This window comes from Coloeus monedula (genome assembly GCF_965178545.1).
Source record: "Coloeus monedula genome assembly, chromosome: 3".
NCBI lineage: Eukaryota > Metazoa > Chordata > Aves > Passeriformes > Corvidae > Coloeus > Coloeus monedula.
The window spans coordinates 117,317,180-117,333,794 of NC_138783.1; the positions used below are offsets into that span (position 1 = coordinate 117,317,180).

The window sequence follows — 16,615 nt, forward strand, 5'->3', positions numbered from 1 at the left end:
AACAGTTTGTCAAATGTGCTTATAGAAACCATGAAATGATCTCAAAATTGTCCAACACATGAGCAATATTTGAAATTACTGTTTTATTAGACTTAATCATCTCTGAGCTCTTCTGGTGGCAAGTAGCGAACTTACAAGTGTAGGATTTTGTCATGGCTTTGTATCAACTGTAGAACTTCTCCCACTGAATTCCTTAAATCAAATCCTTCCAACTCAAACCACTCTATGATTCTACACCACTGTCCTCTGAGCAAAGATTTTAAAACTATTAAAAAAAAAACAACAAAACAAAACAGAAAAAGAGGTTCTAGGTACCCAAAAGAGTTTGGGTAACTCCAACTTCCCTGTGATTATTCCAAATGAGGAATGTTGCCATTCTGTACCAACTAATCCATACATTTCAGCTCTGGGTTGAGGAAAATACAGAAACCTGATTACTCTAAACAATTTAAATATATTTGTTAAATAGTGTCCCATAAATAATCAGGCAGAAAAGTGGAAGGTGGTTGGAACTGGATGATCTTTAAGGTCCCTTCCAACCCAAACCATTCCACAAGGATTCTATGATAATCAGGAAGAAAAACAAATGTATGGATCATTCTACTGAAGTCCATACAATATTTCCCTTTGCTTTCAGTTTGGGTTCATTTGTTCCTGGAGTTCTTCCATTCAGTTCTGGCTCAGCAAAACTTAAAAACAACAACTGAAGAGCCAAGGGAAACGTGGGTTTGGTTGACTCCACAAGTGGAGTTACATCCAGGATGGATTGGAGCAAAACATCAACCCTCTTAGTTTAGTTCTTTGCGATAAACTCAGGAATAATCAGAATATATTTCTTTAATCCCATTCTTGCAGCTGAGCACAGCAATGCACAAAACAACAGCAGGAACAATTATAGAAATTAAGTAATTAAGAGCTGTCTTACCAGTAGCTACTGCATTTCTACATGAATTCAGAGCTCCTAAATCACAATATCATGGAATGGTTTGTATTGAAGGAACCTTAAAGCTCATCCCATTCCCACCCCTGCCATGGCAGGGACACCTCCCACTGTCCCAGGCTGCTCCAAGCCCCAATGTCCAGCCTGGCCTTGGGCACTGCCAGGGATCCAGGGGCAGCCCCAGCTGCTCTGGGCACCCTGTGCCAGGGCCTGCCCACCCTGCCAGGGAACAATTCCTGCCCAATCTCCCATCCAGCCCTGCCCTCTGTCAATTTAAAACCATTCCCCCTGTCCTTATGAAAATTCCCTCTCCAGTAACAGGATTTCTTTTGGTTGATGCAAATGATAAATTTGCAGGGTATCCACCTCCTACTGAACTATTTTGGAGGATTTCAGCAAAATCAGTGAAACAGTTCAAGCATCAGAGCAAAGGCTGGAATTTTTGGTACTGAGCCCTCTCATTGTCAGGAGCCTGCTGCATTCGTCCACTTAGAAAGTCCTTGCCAAATTTGGACAAAATGGTGAGACTGACAATTTTAAGCTTCATCTGGGAATGGGAATTCCTTCAGAAAATCAAAACTAAAGTGAAAAGGGGCTTCTCAGTGGAATACTGGTGATCCTGGAGGTGGGAATTCACCTGTCACTACATCTGTGCTGACAGTGATTACCTGTGCCACACGGGGATACTTCTGTCCCTTGAAGTACTTCTTCTATTCCTCCTGGTTCTCAGGGTTGAGGGGGCTCTTTGTGGAGTTCCTCTGGTGTGGGGGGGGGGTGTTTGTTTGTTTTTGTGGGTTTTCCCTTGTTTTTTTTTTTTAAACATAGTTTTATTTACTCCACCTGCAGAGCTGCCCCAGCCCTGGGACCAGCACAGGGAGGCCGTGGAGCTGCTGGAGAGAGGCCAGAGGAGGCAGCAGGATGAGCAGAGGGATGGAGCAGCTCTGCTGGGAGGAAAGGCTGCGAGAGCTGGGATTGTTCAGCCTGGAGAGGAGAAGCTTTGGGCTGAGCTCAGGGTGGCCTTGCAGGGCCTGAAGGAGCTGCAGGAAAGCTGGAGAGAGACAATTCCCAAGGCATGGAGGGCCAGGAGCCAGGGAATGGCTTCCCAGTGCCAGAGGGCAGGGCTGGATGGGAGATTGGGCAGGAATTGTTCCCTGGCAGGGTGGGCAGGCCCTGGCACAGGGTGCCCAGAGCAGCTGGGGCTGCCCCTGGATCCCTGGCAGTGCCCAAGGCCAGGCTGGACATTGGGGCTTGGAGCAGCCTGGCACAGTGGGAGGTGTCCCTGCCATGGCAGGGGATGGCACTGGATGGGCTTTAAGGTCCTTCCAACCCAAACCATTCTGGGATCCTTTCTTCAGAAGAACCACGCTGAGGGTGCTGAGCTCTCACTCCAGAGACTGGACTTGGACACAGATGCCTCAGGAAGCCGGGTGCTCCCTGGGTTTGTTTGTGGGATCTGTGTTGCCAGGCAGAGGGGCAGCTCCTGCCTGCACCAACAGGAGCTTTTTCTGGACATGAGGTTCCTAGAAATGAGTAACTGAAGTATCTTGGGAAAAGTTTCCCAAGAAAAACAGCTGATTGTGAAAGTGATGGCAAAATAATCAACATGCTCAAAAGCAACGGTGCTGTTCAGGCTTTTATTTTCCTCTTTCAAGTTCTCTTTGGATGGGGTAAAAAATAAAACATAAAGTTCCCTCTTTACCTGCCCCACAGTAATTAATGACAGTAATTAGATACCTGAGTCCTGCCAGTAATGTTCAGTAATTCCAGTTAAATGCTCCTTTCTTTTTACAATGACCACTTTCCCTATCTTCCCTGAAATGTGGGACAGCTTTGATATCTCACTTTTTTTCCCCAAAACAGGAGTGTGCACTGGGTTTTGCCAAGTTTTCCATAAGCACTGCAGGAGGAAGGGACATGGATGGGTTTCAGTACTGAAGGGGTGAGGAGGAAGAGGACAAAACCATCTTCCAGGTACTGCCAGCACTGATAAGGCTGGGCTTATTTTAATGATGTGAATCTGAATAAAATCTACTTTTAGTGAACAATGTGTGAAGAAAGAGGTGAAAATAATGACTTGGGAAAGCAATAAAATTCAGAACTCGACTAATGCTTTAGAGATTTCCTTCAGGACTTGCAATTCCACCGATGGACAACTCCTGGTTCCGCTGAGATCACGGGAATTCCGTCTGAGGCCACACATAGAAGAGATCGAAGCATTTCCCCTCAGCATTCGGACATTTCCTCACCGGGCGTTTCTGTGCCTCAGGTTTTTAAGGCGAAATTTCTCACTGCGTATTTTGCAAGGCATTGCCTTCCTGAATTTATCGGACAAGTAGCGGGGAACTCTGGGGACCGAGGCCGGGCCGTGTTTGGAAATCCAAAGCGATGAATCCCGTGCGGATTAAGAACACAGACAAGTTCGCTCGTCGTTTATATCGGTGCTTGGGGCTGCACAGTGTAGTCAGAGGGATAAATTTCAGTACAGCGAAGCCTTTCCCAGGCTCCCATCGCCACCACCCTGCTCCGAGCGCGGCCCCACAGTCCTGATAAGCGCCATTGGCGGGCTGCGTAACGCAGTGGCGGCCCTGCCTACAACTCCCATCAGCCAACACGGCGCCCCCCGCCCGCAGCGGGCGCTGCCGGCGCGCAAAGCACGCCGGGATCAGTAGTTCCCAATGGTTACGACCTTGCGTCATTCACCCCGCCCCGGCGTTGCTATGACAACCGGGACAGTGGGCGGGGCCGCGCGGGAAGTGGCGTCAGCGTCTGGGAAGTGACGAGAGAGGACCCGGATGTTCTGGGGGCGGGGCTCCCGCTCTCCCCACCGCCCGTCCCGGGTCACGTGATCGTGGCGGTCACGTGACGGGAGCGATGGGCACGGCGCTGGACGTGCGGGTGAAGCGGGCCGGGAAGGTCTATCGCGATGGGGTGCGTCTGTCGCGATAGTCACCGCGGGGAACAGCGGGGCACCGCGCGGGGCGAGCGGCCAAGGAGGCCAGTGGTGTCCTGGGGTGCACTGGGAAGAGCATTCCCAGCAGGTCAGGGTTATCCTGCCCCTGTGCCCAGCCCTGGAGGCACCTCTGGGGTGCCGTGCTCAGCTCTGGCTCCTCAGCCCAGCAGGGCCAGGGAGCTCCTGGAGCGGGGCCGGCGGAGGCTGCGCAGCTGAGGAAGGGCCTGGAGCAGCTCCGTGCCCAGCACAGGCTGAGGGAGCCGGGGCTGCTCAGCCTCGAGAGGAGCCCCAGCTGAGAGGGGCCCTCAGCCCTGGGTGTCCCTGGCTGCAGGGAGGGCTCAGGGCAGGGCCCGGGCTCTGCTCCGGGGCCCAGCAGCGGCACCAGAGCCACGGGCAGGGCCTGAGCCCGGCAATTGCCCTGCACAGGAGGCAGAACTTCCTTCCGTGGAGAAAAGGTGGCAGAGCCCTGAAACAGCTGCCGAGGGAGGGCGTGGAGTCTCCTCTGGGACATCCCAAACCCACCTGGATGTGCTCCTGTGTCACCTGCTCCAGGTGACCCTGCCTTGGCAGGGAGTTGGACTGGATCATCTCCAGCGGTCTCTTCCAACCCCACCTATTCTGGGATTCCGTGAGGGTCTATCGGGGACACTCGGGGTCTGTCGCGACCCGGCCCGGCCGCGGGTCCTCGCTGGGCTCCGGGGCCGTGTCCTGGCCCGGGTTTCCCGCTGGGAATGGCCCAGGACCGTCCTTGGCAGCGGGGATTGCTCGGGAAGCGGAGTCGTTCGCCCTCTCCTGTCTGTGCTGCCGCGGTGTCGGCGGCTTTCCCTGTGTCCCAGAGCTTTTTCCCTGTATCCCTTCCTGGAGCTTTTCCCCTGCTCCGAACTCTCGCTCTGTCCCTGCCCGGAGCTTTCCCGATCCCGGCACGGCTTCCCGGTGGCCTCCCGTAACCAGCAGGTGCTCAGCCCCGGGCTTTTGGGCGTTGCCTTTGGGATTAAGTGTTGTTTTTTGTGCTTCCCCTTTTCCTGGGTACCGCTGGAAGACCCCGACCCCGCTCTGCAGAGGCCGATGTGGCTTGAAAGGGAAGGAATATTTTTAATTTTTATCACTATTTATCTAGAAATCCTGTTCAGGTCTCTCTTTTTTCCTTACCATCCAGCCACACACTTGTATCACAAAAATTCTTTCCATCCACCGAAATTCCATTTACTGAATGATTTTAATGCTGGAAAACTGGATTTGAATGGAAGGGCATGCAGCATCTGTCCTACAATTGTCAGATTATCTAGAGAATGGCTTTGGCAAAGCTCAGTTATCTCCTTTAGGAATAGCTCCATAGTGATAAATACAGTCTGTGTCTCACTTTCACATCATTTTGTGCATAATAAAGTTATAAATTATTAGGATTTTGTTTATTTATCTATTTCAGTATCTCACTGCTGTGTTCATTTTCAGTTTGATGGAACTTGACTTGCTTTATATCACTTTTAGCTGGTTATAGTTTTTTTTTTTTAATATGGGAAAGGGATAGTCCCTCTGTTTTAAACTGAAATTAGGATACTTCTGGTCAGTCAATTTGTCAGTTTTGTTTGTAGCTTCCACTTCAACTCCATGTGGAAAGGTTTGTAATTTTAGTTCATTAAGTGGGCCTGGAATTTGTAAGTCTTGAGATGAAAACACAATGATGAAAGAGCTGTACACCAAGGAATCCAGCATGGATTTTTAGTAGGAATCTTGTAGGGACAGCAAGGAATGGAAGGGACCTTAAAGCTCATCCCATCCCACCCCCTGCCATGGGCAGGGACTGTCGCAATAGAGGGGAAACCCAGATGCTCAGTATGAGTGATCAGCAGGAATCTGATCTATTGATTGTACCAGAACTCCTTAGGTACTGACAATAATAGGCTTTATGCATATTCATAACGGCACATTCTAAGTGGTTCACGTTGATTAAGCTGATCCTAAACCCCTCCTTAGACCCCCTTTCGTGGTCAGCAGTTCTGCCTTTTTCCCTGGCCTTCTAACCACAGATGCCCATTGTTTTGCTGCCAAAACCTAACCTTGCTGGCTCTGCAAATGAACCCATAGTTCAGCAGTAAGGCTCAATGGTGGTTCAGTTACTGAGCAAGATACATGTAATATTCTGTAACTGCAGTTGTTACACAGGATGTGTGGTGCTTTGTCTTAGGAGACCTTGCTCAGCTAGCTGCAAGGGTCTATGTGCCCGTTCTCACGTAGCCAGCTTCTCAGATCAGTAAGCTGCAAGGAATCTGTATATCCCGAATCTATATGTCCCTTTTCACATAACCAATCTCTCACAAGGGACACCTTCCACTGTCCCAGGCTGCTCCAAGCCCCAATGTCCAGCCTGGCCTTGGGCACTGCCAGGGATCCAGGGGCAGCCCCAGCTGCTCTGGGCACCCTGTGCCAGGGCCTGCCCACCCTGCCAGGGAACAATTCCTGCCCAATCTCCCATCCAGCCCTGCCCTCTGGCACTGGGAAGCCATTCCCTGGCTCCTGGCCCTCCATGCCTTGGGAATTGTCTCTCTCCAGCTTTCCTGCAGCTCCTTCAGGCCCTGCAAGGCCACCCTGAGCTCAGCCCAAAGCTTCTCCTCTCCAGGCTGAACAATCCCAGCTCTCGCAGCCTTTCCTCCCAGCAGAGCTGCTCCATCCCTCTGCTCATCCTGCTGCCTCCTCTGGCCTCTCTCCAGCAGCTCCACGTCCTCCCTGTGCTGGGCCCAGGGCTGGGGCAGCTCTGCAGGTGGGCTCTCACCTGGGCACAGGGGCAGAATTTTCCGCTGGTTTTTGGTTTCTGAAGAAATACTGAAAAAAAAAAAGAATATTTAACTTCAAGTCATCCTTCCCCTTCCTGCTCCCAGGACGTGCACCCTTCCCACGTGGAGCTGTGTAGGCAGCAGCTCTGGAATGGGTTGTTGCTGTGTGACAGGAAACTTCTCCTTTGTTAAAGCAGTTCACACGTTCACAGTTGTCCTTGCTTCTCATAGTTGAGCTGGACTCATTTTTTAAAGCAATAACCTAATTGCTGGTGCTAATTAAGGCCCTTTAGCAGAGCAGTGCAGAATTTAGGTCAGCTTTTCTTCGCTGTCCTTTTGTGCTCGCGCCTCCTGTTCCGGCATTTCCCACTTGCTGCAGATCCTCTTTCCAGGCTCTCAGGATGTCAGCTTTGGTTGGGATGTGGATGTTTTCCTGCTCTTCAACCCCCCTGACCCATTTTTGCCATCCTGCACCACCAGGAAAGACAAAAATCTGCCAAAATTCCCAGTCTCCTGGAGAGATCCTGGTTTGAACTGGTCGGGTGCAGGGTGAGCAGTCGGGATTTTCCCATGGTTGGAGGGAGCTGTTCCTCAGGGCCTGTTTGCCTGGGGAAGGAGCAGGAGAGAAGGTTTATCCCCAGGGGACTCTCCAGTTCTCCATCACCTGCTGCCCTTTCCAGCTGGGAATATTTCAGGATTGAAGCAGATTCTCCAGTGCGGGAGAAGGGGAGGATAAAGCATGGAGTGTGTGAAGGGAGTTGTGTGTTGCTCTCCTGCAGTTCATCAGTTTTTCAGTGTTAAAAAGTCTGAGTTGACGCTTTGAGGAGGCAGCGTTTTTGTGCAGAGGATATTTTGTGGACAGCACATCCTTCATGGGATGAGTGACAACATTCCTGGAGTCACACAGCTCCTGCCTTTCATTCAGATTCACTTTGAAACTGTTTCTTTGTGTTCATTTTTGTATTTTAAATCTCTTCTGCTCCACTCTCGAGGTGGATCTCACCTTCAGCTGGGCCGTCCCTTTCCCAGTTGTGCCTTCTCTTCCCTCTCCCGTGGCCAACCATCCCAACTTTCATACAGCAATTCCTCCTCAGAGTTTATTCCAACACATCAAATGGAACTTGGCTGTTAGCAGCTGACCCAGCGAGACGGTTTTTCATCAGGAAAATCTTGAAACTTTGGGAAGAATTTGAAGCTCAGGTTAATACTTGTCAAGAGGAGGGTGATATTTTTGAGGAAAAACCGAAAATGCAGAGCTCTCATCCTAAATTCCTTCATCAGTGTTTGTCTATCCTGACAAGGTTACACCATTCTTTGGCAACAGGGTTTTTTTGAATTTGGAGATCAGTTCCACACTGTGTGGCTAACAGCTATGAAAAAATGGATTTAAACAGATGTTTTCCTCTTTCCTATTAGGAAATTCTTTCTGGAGTGGTGGTCATAACCAGTAAGGACACAGTGCAGCACCAAGGGATCTCCTTAACCATGGAGGGCTCGGTGAATCTGCAGCTCAGTGCCAAAAATGTGGGCGTGTTTGAGGCCTTCTGCAACACTGCCAAGGTAAGACCTGCACAGGTGAATATTCTTAACACAAAAACCTCTTTTTTTTTTTCTCAAGAAACCTTTCCTTAATGGCTCTAAGGTGGTCAGAGCTGTTCATGGTGTGGAAGTGATAGAAAGCACAGAAATGCTCAGCTTCGTCTGGAGATCACAGAATCCCAGGATGGGTGAGGGTGGAAGGACCCTGGTGCCACCTCCCTGCTCCAGCAGGGCCATCCCAGAGCACAGGGCCCAGGGTTGTGTCCAGATGGCTCTGGAATGTCCCCAGGGAGGGATATATGAGGACCTTTTGGGGAAGGAACTTGCACTGATGGGAGAATTTTCTTTCAGGCTGAAACGCACTGCCATAAATGGTTAAAAAGGGTTAGTGGATGATGCATTGAAGGGCTGGGATTTAAAGAAAAATAATGAATTGTGTGATGTTATTTAATCTGTGTTAAAGTGACCAGGTTTAACTGGACTTTTGTGCCAGCTCAGTCCCTAGCACAGTAATTCCTGTGGGGGCCATGGAGGGGTTCCTGGGCATGAGACAGGACTTACCCAGTTTCCTCTGCAGAGAGTGGGACTGCAGAGCTCCTGTGCTGCTCCCCAGGTTTGGAACTGTGAGGTTTGGATCCCAGCAGGGCAACTTATCCCAGGCTCCACAGGGACAGGGCTGTGCTGATGGGAGCAGGGCAGGCTGTGTCTGGAGGCAGCTACATTTGGAAAACAGTTTGGTTAAGTCAGGATGGCCTTGAATCAGGGAATCACAGAAGGTTTGGGTTGGAAGGGGACCTTAAAAATCATCCTTTCCCACTCCCTGCCATGGCAGGGACACCTCCCACTGTGCCAGGCTGCTCCAAGCCCCAATGTCCAGCCTGGCCTTGGGCACTGCCAGGGATCCAGGGGCAGCCCCAGCTGCTCTGGGCACCCTGTGCCAGGGCCTGCCCACCCTCCCAGGGAACAATTCCTGCCCAATCTCCCATCTAACCCTGTCTTCCTCCAGCTCAAGGCCATTCCCTGTGTCCTGTCTCTTCATCCTGTGTCCCAAGTCCCTCTGCAGCTCTCCTGGAGCCCCTTTAGGCCCTGCAAGGGGCTCTGAGCTCTCCCTGGAGCCTTCTCTTCTCCAGGTGAACACCCCCAGCTCTCCCAGCCTGGCTCCAGAGCAGAGGGGCTCCAACCCTGGGACCAACTTAGTGGCCTCCCCTGGACTGTCTCCAGCAGCTCCACTTCTTTCTTGTGTTGAGAGCCCCACAGTTGGGGAAAATAATGGTAAAACTGCAGAGAGAAAAGAAATGTCATCTCCAAGCCATGTCCCCAGTCAGAGCAGAGTTAACCCTCATTCCAGGGAGAGCTATCCTAAATAATAACAAAGTTTAGTGTGAGAAAGGGCCAGGTGGAGGTGAGAGCAGACAGCTCAGTGCTCAGCTGCACAGGTTTCGTCATTCCTGCTGCTGTTGAGGGTCATAATTTAGGAAATGAAGCTCCACTTCCCAAAGCTGGAGATGCTCCTGTTGAGCTCCCTGAATATGTTAGTGTGATGCACCCATAAAATATAAATTGTTCTCTTGAGCAAAGTAATAATATTTCTTTTCATTTGAAAGAAATATCCAGCACTGTGTGTTTAAAGAGGTCCCTGGGATTCTGGAAATCCAGGAATTCTGTTAGAGTTTAGATGTTGTTGGTTCTCTGTCTCAGCCTAAACCTCTTCAATATTTATCCTTGCAGCCTATTCAGATTATCAACAGCACCATTGAAATGGTGAAACCAGGGAAGCTCCCCAGTGGCAAGACAGAAATTCCCTTTGAATTCCCACTGCAAATGAAGGGCAACAAAGTTCTGTACGAGACATATCACGGAGTCTTTGTCAATATCCAGGTGAGGAAGCCCTGTCTGGAGAGAAAAGAGGACACACAATGTGTCCTAGAGCAACTCTCAACCATGGAAATGGAGGATGAAGTTTGGTGGTGGTTTCTTTTCACACTGACTGAGCCTTCCACGCTTTTATCCAGTAAATCTTTCAGGAATGATGGCACAAACCAGATGTTTTGCCTGAAATACCTCAGCAGAACAGTTGTAACCTAAATCTGAGCCATCCTGATGTTGTAGGCAACTATCCATTCCTTTCCTGAAAAAGGAAAAAAAACCAGCACCACAGTGTGGTTTTATTCCAAATAAAAGTGGAATTTCATAATGAAAACTCCAAGTGTTGAGAGCAAAACAAATCAGGAATTGTTTGCTGGGGAGAGAAGGAGTAACATTCTCTGCCCAGATCTGTATGAAATGCCTGCTTGGACACAATCTTGTGGAAATACAGTTTTGAAATTTGATCTTTTTTGGTTAAAAACTGCCTTACCATACGTGGGTTGGTTTGTTTGGGGGATTTTTGGTGGGGTTTTTTAGGGGGAAAGTCTTTCTTCAGCCATCTCTTGAAGGTAAATACTGTGTTAGACAATGAGCTTTTATGTCACTGGAATTAAAAAAACAACCTAATAAACTAAATCATCCCCCAGCAGCCTGTCAGAAGTAACTAAAAGAAAAAAAAATCCCTTGTTTTTTGTCTATATTTGGATATTTTTAAAATCCTTTCCATGTATTTGCTCAGTTTTGGCTTCCTCCCTCATGTAACAGCTGTTGTTTGTGGTAGGGATGTCAAAAATGGTGCAGCACTGGTTGAGTTATTTCCCATATCCCAAATAACTTACTGTGATCAATCAGTCACTTTGAGGTGCACTTTAATGGGGAATATTTGTTTTATTTTCTCATTCCCTCTCTCCTTTGTGTACCTTTTCTTGCATAAAATGCCATTAAAAACTAATGATTTAGATCTCAGCCAAACTTTGAGAGTCCTGCTCTCCTGAAGAGGGAAATGTAGCACTGAGGGGCTGGTTAAGAGACACTTCCTAAACCTCTGGGCAGTTTAACTGAGCCTCTCTTTCTTGATTTGGGGATTAGTTGTGGGTTCACACTCTCTTCTGATGCAGAGACCTTTAATCAGACACTGCTGGGGGGTCGTGGCCATGAACCACAAGTGAGGAGCCCAAATGCCTGGGCTGAGGGAGGAATTAAAAATCCAACAAACTAAACAAGAAATGCCCCCATCCCAGCAAATTCCCTGTCCTGTGAGGACACTGAGAGGCTTTGTTGGAGATGCTGAAGTGTAGGGTTACTGGGATAATCAAGGTCTTCCTATTTTTCAGCCACTGGTTTATGGCTCCCATTTTAGGGCAGGCACTTGGAAGCAAATTCACCTCATTGCCTGATTTTAGTGCAAGCTGCTGCTTTGAGCTCAGCTGTGTGGCTGAAGAAGTTCTGCATTAAATATCCCAACAACTGTTCCCACTGTAAATCCCACGATAAAATCAAAATTAGAAGGGCTGTGAATATGTCACATTAAAAATCCAAAGTAGGGTGAAAAGCAAGACCATGATCACCCTTAAGTGGATATAACAGCAACAACACTCTGCACAGAGGCAGAAAGGAGGTGAAAAGTTGGGAAAGATTGAAGAAATCTGAATTAAGGCTCTTGTTTTGTTTTTTCCTGTGTCATCCCATTCCCCCAGTACACCCTGCGCTGTGACATGAGACGCTCCCTGCTGGCAAAGGACCTCACCAAGACTTGTGAATTCATTGTCCACTCCCTGGTGAGTGTGGTTTGTGTTCATTTTGCAGATAATTCATTTATTTGGATTTTTCCCCCCCCCCCACTTCACTTAAAGCTTGGCAGTAAGGGAAAAAAACCCCAAATAAACCCATAGAAATTGGGATATCGAGATGAGGGATCATAGAAGTGTAGAATCAGAATATCTGAGAGGGAAAGGATCCACAAGGATCATCGAATCCAACTCCTGGCCCTGCACAGGACACCCCAAAATCCCCCCCTGTGCCTGAGAGCGTTGTCCAAAATGTAGGAGTAAAGGAAATCTGCCCCAAACCAAAACCACCCCGAAGAGCTGTTGCTTCTGATTAGAAAAACCCATCCCTGTTTCATTTTAAAGGACAAAGAGGAGTTTTTCAGATGTTTTTACAGTGCCCTGAGTTCTCTTTATTCATCCTTTCAGTTCTGAGACAATGGGGTGCTCACATAAATACGATGTCATTTCTCCAAACACTGTTTTGAATTATCCCAGGAGTTCTCAGCCAGAGGTTCCAAGCTCCCACAGTCCTGGAAATGGGAGTTGGGTGGTGAAAATACCTGATTTCTGTTCTTCACATGAGGAGTAATGAGTTAGAGCCCTGACTCAAAATACCACAGCTGGGTCTGCATCAAGGTGGAAATCATGGAATTTTTCAAGGTGGGAAGAGCCCTTCAGGACCACCCAGTCCCAGCATCACCCCAAAGCCTGTCCCCAAGGGCCACATCCAGACTCCTCCTGAGCACTCCCAGAGACTCTGCCACTTTCCTGAGCAACTCATTCCAATGCTTGACCATTCCTGCAGGGAAAAATTGCTTTTAATCCTGATCCTTGTGGGAGGAGGTTGGATTCTCAGAAATGCTTTGCTGGTTGTTACAGAAGTTCCTGTGTGGGGTTTGGGGTTGGTTTAGATTGACCTGTGCCTGTCCTGAGGACACACCTGATGAAATGTCCCTTTTTCCATCTACACCGTGCTGGAACATCCTGCTTGTATCATTCCTTTGAACTCTAACAGGACAGTAAATATCAAAACATTTAGTGTCACTCAGGACTAGTGGTGGAAATGTGACTTCAGTTTGAAAGGACCTTTCTAAAAGATTTAGTTTGGTGTTACAAACAAGTTTCCTGTTGGTAAGATTTCAATATTTTCTGAACTATGTGATGCTACATTTTATTGGGCCATTATTACATTTGTAAGTGAGCCACACTTGTCAGAGGAGTGACAAATCACATCTCATGCAGTTTTCCTGGGTTTATTTCTCATTCCCACTACAGCACTTCTGAGCTCACAAGTCAGTAAATCATGAATCTCTCAGTCAGGGTGAATTAATGAGGTTTTACTGAACATATCATTCTCACTGTCACTGCTCAATGTACCATTCCCTTAAGCTTGTTCTGTGCCAGAATTTGTCATTTTGGGAAAATGCAGCCAATCTTTTGCTAATCTCTTCCATCTTGCAGCTGGGCAGCAGCAGCTATTTGGAATTCTTGAACAGTGAGGGCAGATCCTCACTGAGAGTTCCAGATCAGCCCCTTGCTGGTGGAGAACAAGAGGGAGGCAGAGTTTTTATAAAGCAGGTTTGAAGCCATGGACACAAATTCATTTAGAATCTCCCCATCCCAAACTGAATGATGAAAGGAAACATTCCAAGGGATGTGTAAAATGAAGTTATTTGTACATACAGAAATGGGAAATTGAACTTTTTTTCCCTCTCTGCTTGAGATGGGGAGTGTATTCCTGCTTTTCCAGGTGGTTTAGGGCAGCCAACTGTTGTGGTTTCTAATATTGTCTCTGTGTTTTGGGGATCAGTTACAGTTTAACCCTTTCATTCCCTGCAGTCACAGAAAGGGAAGCTGCTGCCGAGCCCCGTGGACTTCACCATTACTCCTGAAACTCTGCAAAATGTTAAGGAGGTAAAAGGATTTGCTTATTATTTCATTTTAAAATGTAATGTTCGTGTGATTGAGTGAGACCAGAGGAGTGATTAAATTCTGCTTTGTAGATAATCAGCTCTTTTTTTTTTTACTTTTCCATTTTTTTTCCACTTTTATAAGCAATCAAGTGATTCTGCCTCTTCTCCTGTGCTGTGGTGACCAGTTGGAGGTGGAATTTTCCTCAGAAGTGGTTAAATATTTTTATCCCTTTGCTGAGTGAAGGATGGGAGTGGAGCAAGGGAAAACATTTCTATACCATGTACAGCCAAGAGCCTTTAAAAATGTATATTTTGAGCCTGGTTATGTCTTTTTTTACAGCCCCCTGTGGCTTTGGGAAGCCTCAAGGAGGGCAGGGTTAGATGGGAGATTGGGAAGGAATTGTTTCCTGGCAGGCCCTGGCACAGGGTGCCCAGAGCAGCTGGGGCTGCCCCTGGATCCCTGGCAGTGCCCAAGGCCAGGCTGGACATTGGGGCTTGGAGCAGCCTGGGATAGAGGAAGGTGTCCCCACCTCCTTCAGCACACGGTTCCAGCTCCTGGATGAATTCTAACAGCCAAGTTCTGTCAGTTCTTCCCAGGTGAAGTCCATCCATGGGGTGGATGGAGGAGCAGGAAGGAGGCATGTCAAGGGAGAAGATTGTAGGAGATAACCCTGACAGAGACAGAAAGAATTAAATTTAAGCTGCGTGAGGAATTTCTGAACTCTTGAGTTCTCAACTTTGGAACTTCTGGAGAATTTCCTACTTCTCTTGCTAATTTTCCATAAGGCTTTATTTTTGCTTAGTCTGCTCTTACAGTGGCATCTTCTCCTCCCTCCAATGTTTCCAGAGAGCCTCCCTTCCCAAATTCCTGATCAGAGGGCACCTGAATTCCACCAACTGTGTGATCACGCAGCCCCTGACGGGGGAGCTGGTGGTGGAGAGCGCCGAGGCGGCCGTCAAGAGCATCGAGCTGCAGCTCGTGCGTGTGGAGACCTGTGGTGAGCCTGTGTCCATGGGAAGGGCAGGGGACAGGCTGCAGGAATGCCCTCCATCCCTTCAGAGGGAAGCAGGGAAGAGCATTAAAGAAAGGCCAGAGCATTAAAGAAAGGCCAGAGCATTAAAGCCTCGCAGGGTTTGCACTCTGGAGCAACTCTGTTAATTTAAACCATCTCCATGATCCTTAACTCCGTGAAAACTTGCAGGGCACTTTTCCCCCCCTAATCCTGGTGTATCTCCATTGGAAATCGTGGCTGCTGCTTTCTCTCATCTCACCCCATTTCCCTCCTCTCCCTGTGCCCCTCCTGCCATGCCCAGGGTGTGCTGAAGGCTACGCCAGGGACGCCACGGAGATCCAGAACATCCAGATCGCCGACGGGGACGTGTGCAGGGGCCTCCCCATCCCCATCCACATGGTGTTCCCCAGGCTCTTCACCTGCCCCACCCTGGAAACAACAAACTTCAAAGTGGGTGAGTGGGGAGGCACTGTCATGGGAAATGAGTGTCCACATTCCCTTTAGATTGGCAGGTGAGGGGATAAATCTGCAGGAAGAGCCCTCTCCTTCCCTGAACCCTGCTGGATTTCAGACAGAGAAAATACAGCCCAAATACTTCCAATACAAACAGTTGTGCAGCCACTAATACTCCTAATAAAATTCCATGAGGAAGGGACAGGAGGAGCAGTGGGATGCAGGTCACGTGATTAAACCCTTGAGTAAAAGTCCAAGAACAAAATTCCTTCTTTTCCTCACCGGGGAGAACCCCTCTTCCCATTTCCTCTCCTTTTTGTTTCCCACTCTCCTGCTGAAAGCCCTGGAAGCAGCAGGGTCGGTGTGGGTGTGACTTTCCTTATCTGCACCACGTGCTCCTCCCTGCTGATTGTTGCCAAAACCCAACTTTTCTCTTAACAAAATCAGGGTTTTCCTCACTTGTTCAAATAAGTACTGCAAGAATCCACTTGGCTGGTTTGTATTTCTCCCCTTCATCCTGCTGGAATCTGTTGGCATGGAATCTGTGTGCAGTGATTTTCCCCAAAATAATAATATTCTTTATTTTTTTGCCATTTTTAGCTCTTGAATAGCAATTTGCTGTGAGATTTTCAGTTTATTTTGACTTCTGCTTCCCTTCATTTATTAACTTGGCCTGGCTTTTTGTTCTGTCTCCATTTAAGATTGGTTATTGATCTGACATAGATTTTGGCTTTGAAGGACACAATGGAATATCTAAGGAGTAGATTTGCCTCTGGAATTTTTGTTCCACAGTTTGCAGGCCTGTTGTATTCCAGTATTTCATTTCCTAAGGCTGTTACATGATGGAAACAGGGAACGGGTCTGTCCTGGAATTCTCCCATTCCATGCTTCTAAACACCATTGTGGTGGAGCTGTCTTTCCCAAAACATCTTGCTCTTTGATGTCTGAATCCTGTTTTCCAAAGGATTGTTTGCCACAATTTATCAGTGATAAACCAATCCAGAGGAATCCCAAAGATCAGAACAAAGCAGGAATTTCTAGGAATGGTTCAAGATCTGGGATGCCTGGGTGAGCTCCTGCCTCATCCTGCTCCTAGGATTGAGCTCCCTATGGAATTGGAGTGGGATTGCTGCTAGGATTCAGCTCCCTATGGAATTGGGGTAGGATTGCTGACAGGATTGTGCTTCCATGGAATTGGAGTGGGATTGCTGCTAGGATCGAGCTTCCTATGGAATTCTCTCCCCTTTTTTTCCCCCTTCTCCCAGAGTTTGAAGTGAACATCGTGGTCCTTCTGCACGACGACCATCTCATCACAGAGAACTTCCCACTGAAGCTCTGCAGGATGTGAACACCCCCAGGAGACCCAGGGAAGGATTTACTGGGAATTCCTCAGAGGGAAAG

The 16,615-nt window shown here is 48.3% G+C and overlaps 1 protein-coding gene across 1 annotated transcript; it reads left to right on the plus strand.

Moving 5' to 3' along the window:
- The first annotated feature begins 3,736 nt into the window (after window positions 1–3,736).
- On the plus strand, window positions 3,737–16,615 carry VPS26C (VPS26 endosomal protein sorting factor C). The gene is made up of 8 exons (XM_082278359.1): window positions 3,737–3,868; window positions 8,078–8,221; window positions 9,929–10,078; window positions 11,764–11,844; window positions 13,675–13,749; window positions 14,596–14,746; window positions 15,063–15,215; window positions 16,480–16,615. Exons 1-8 carry the CDS (start codon window positions 3,812–3,814, stop codon window positions 16,560–16,562), a joined length of 894 nt encoding a protein of 297 aa, XP_082134485.1. The 5' UTR covers window positions 3,737–3,811; the 3' UTR covers window positions 16,563–16,615.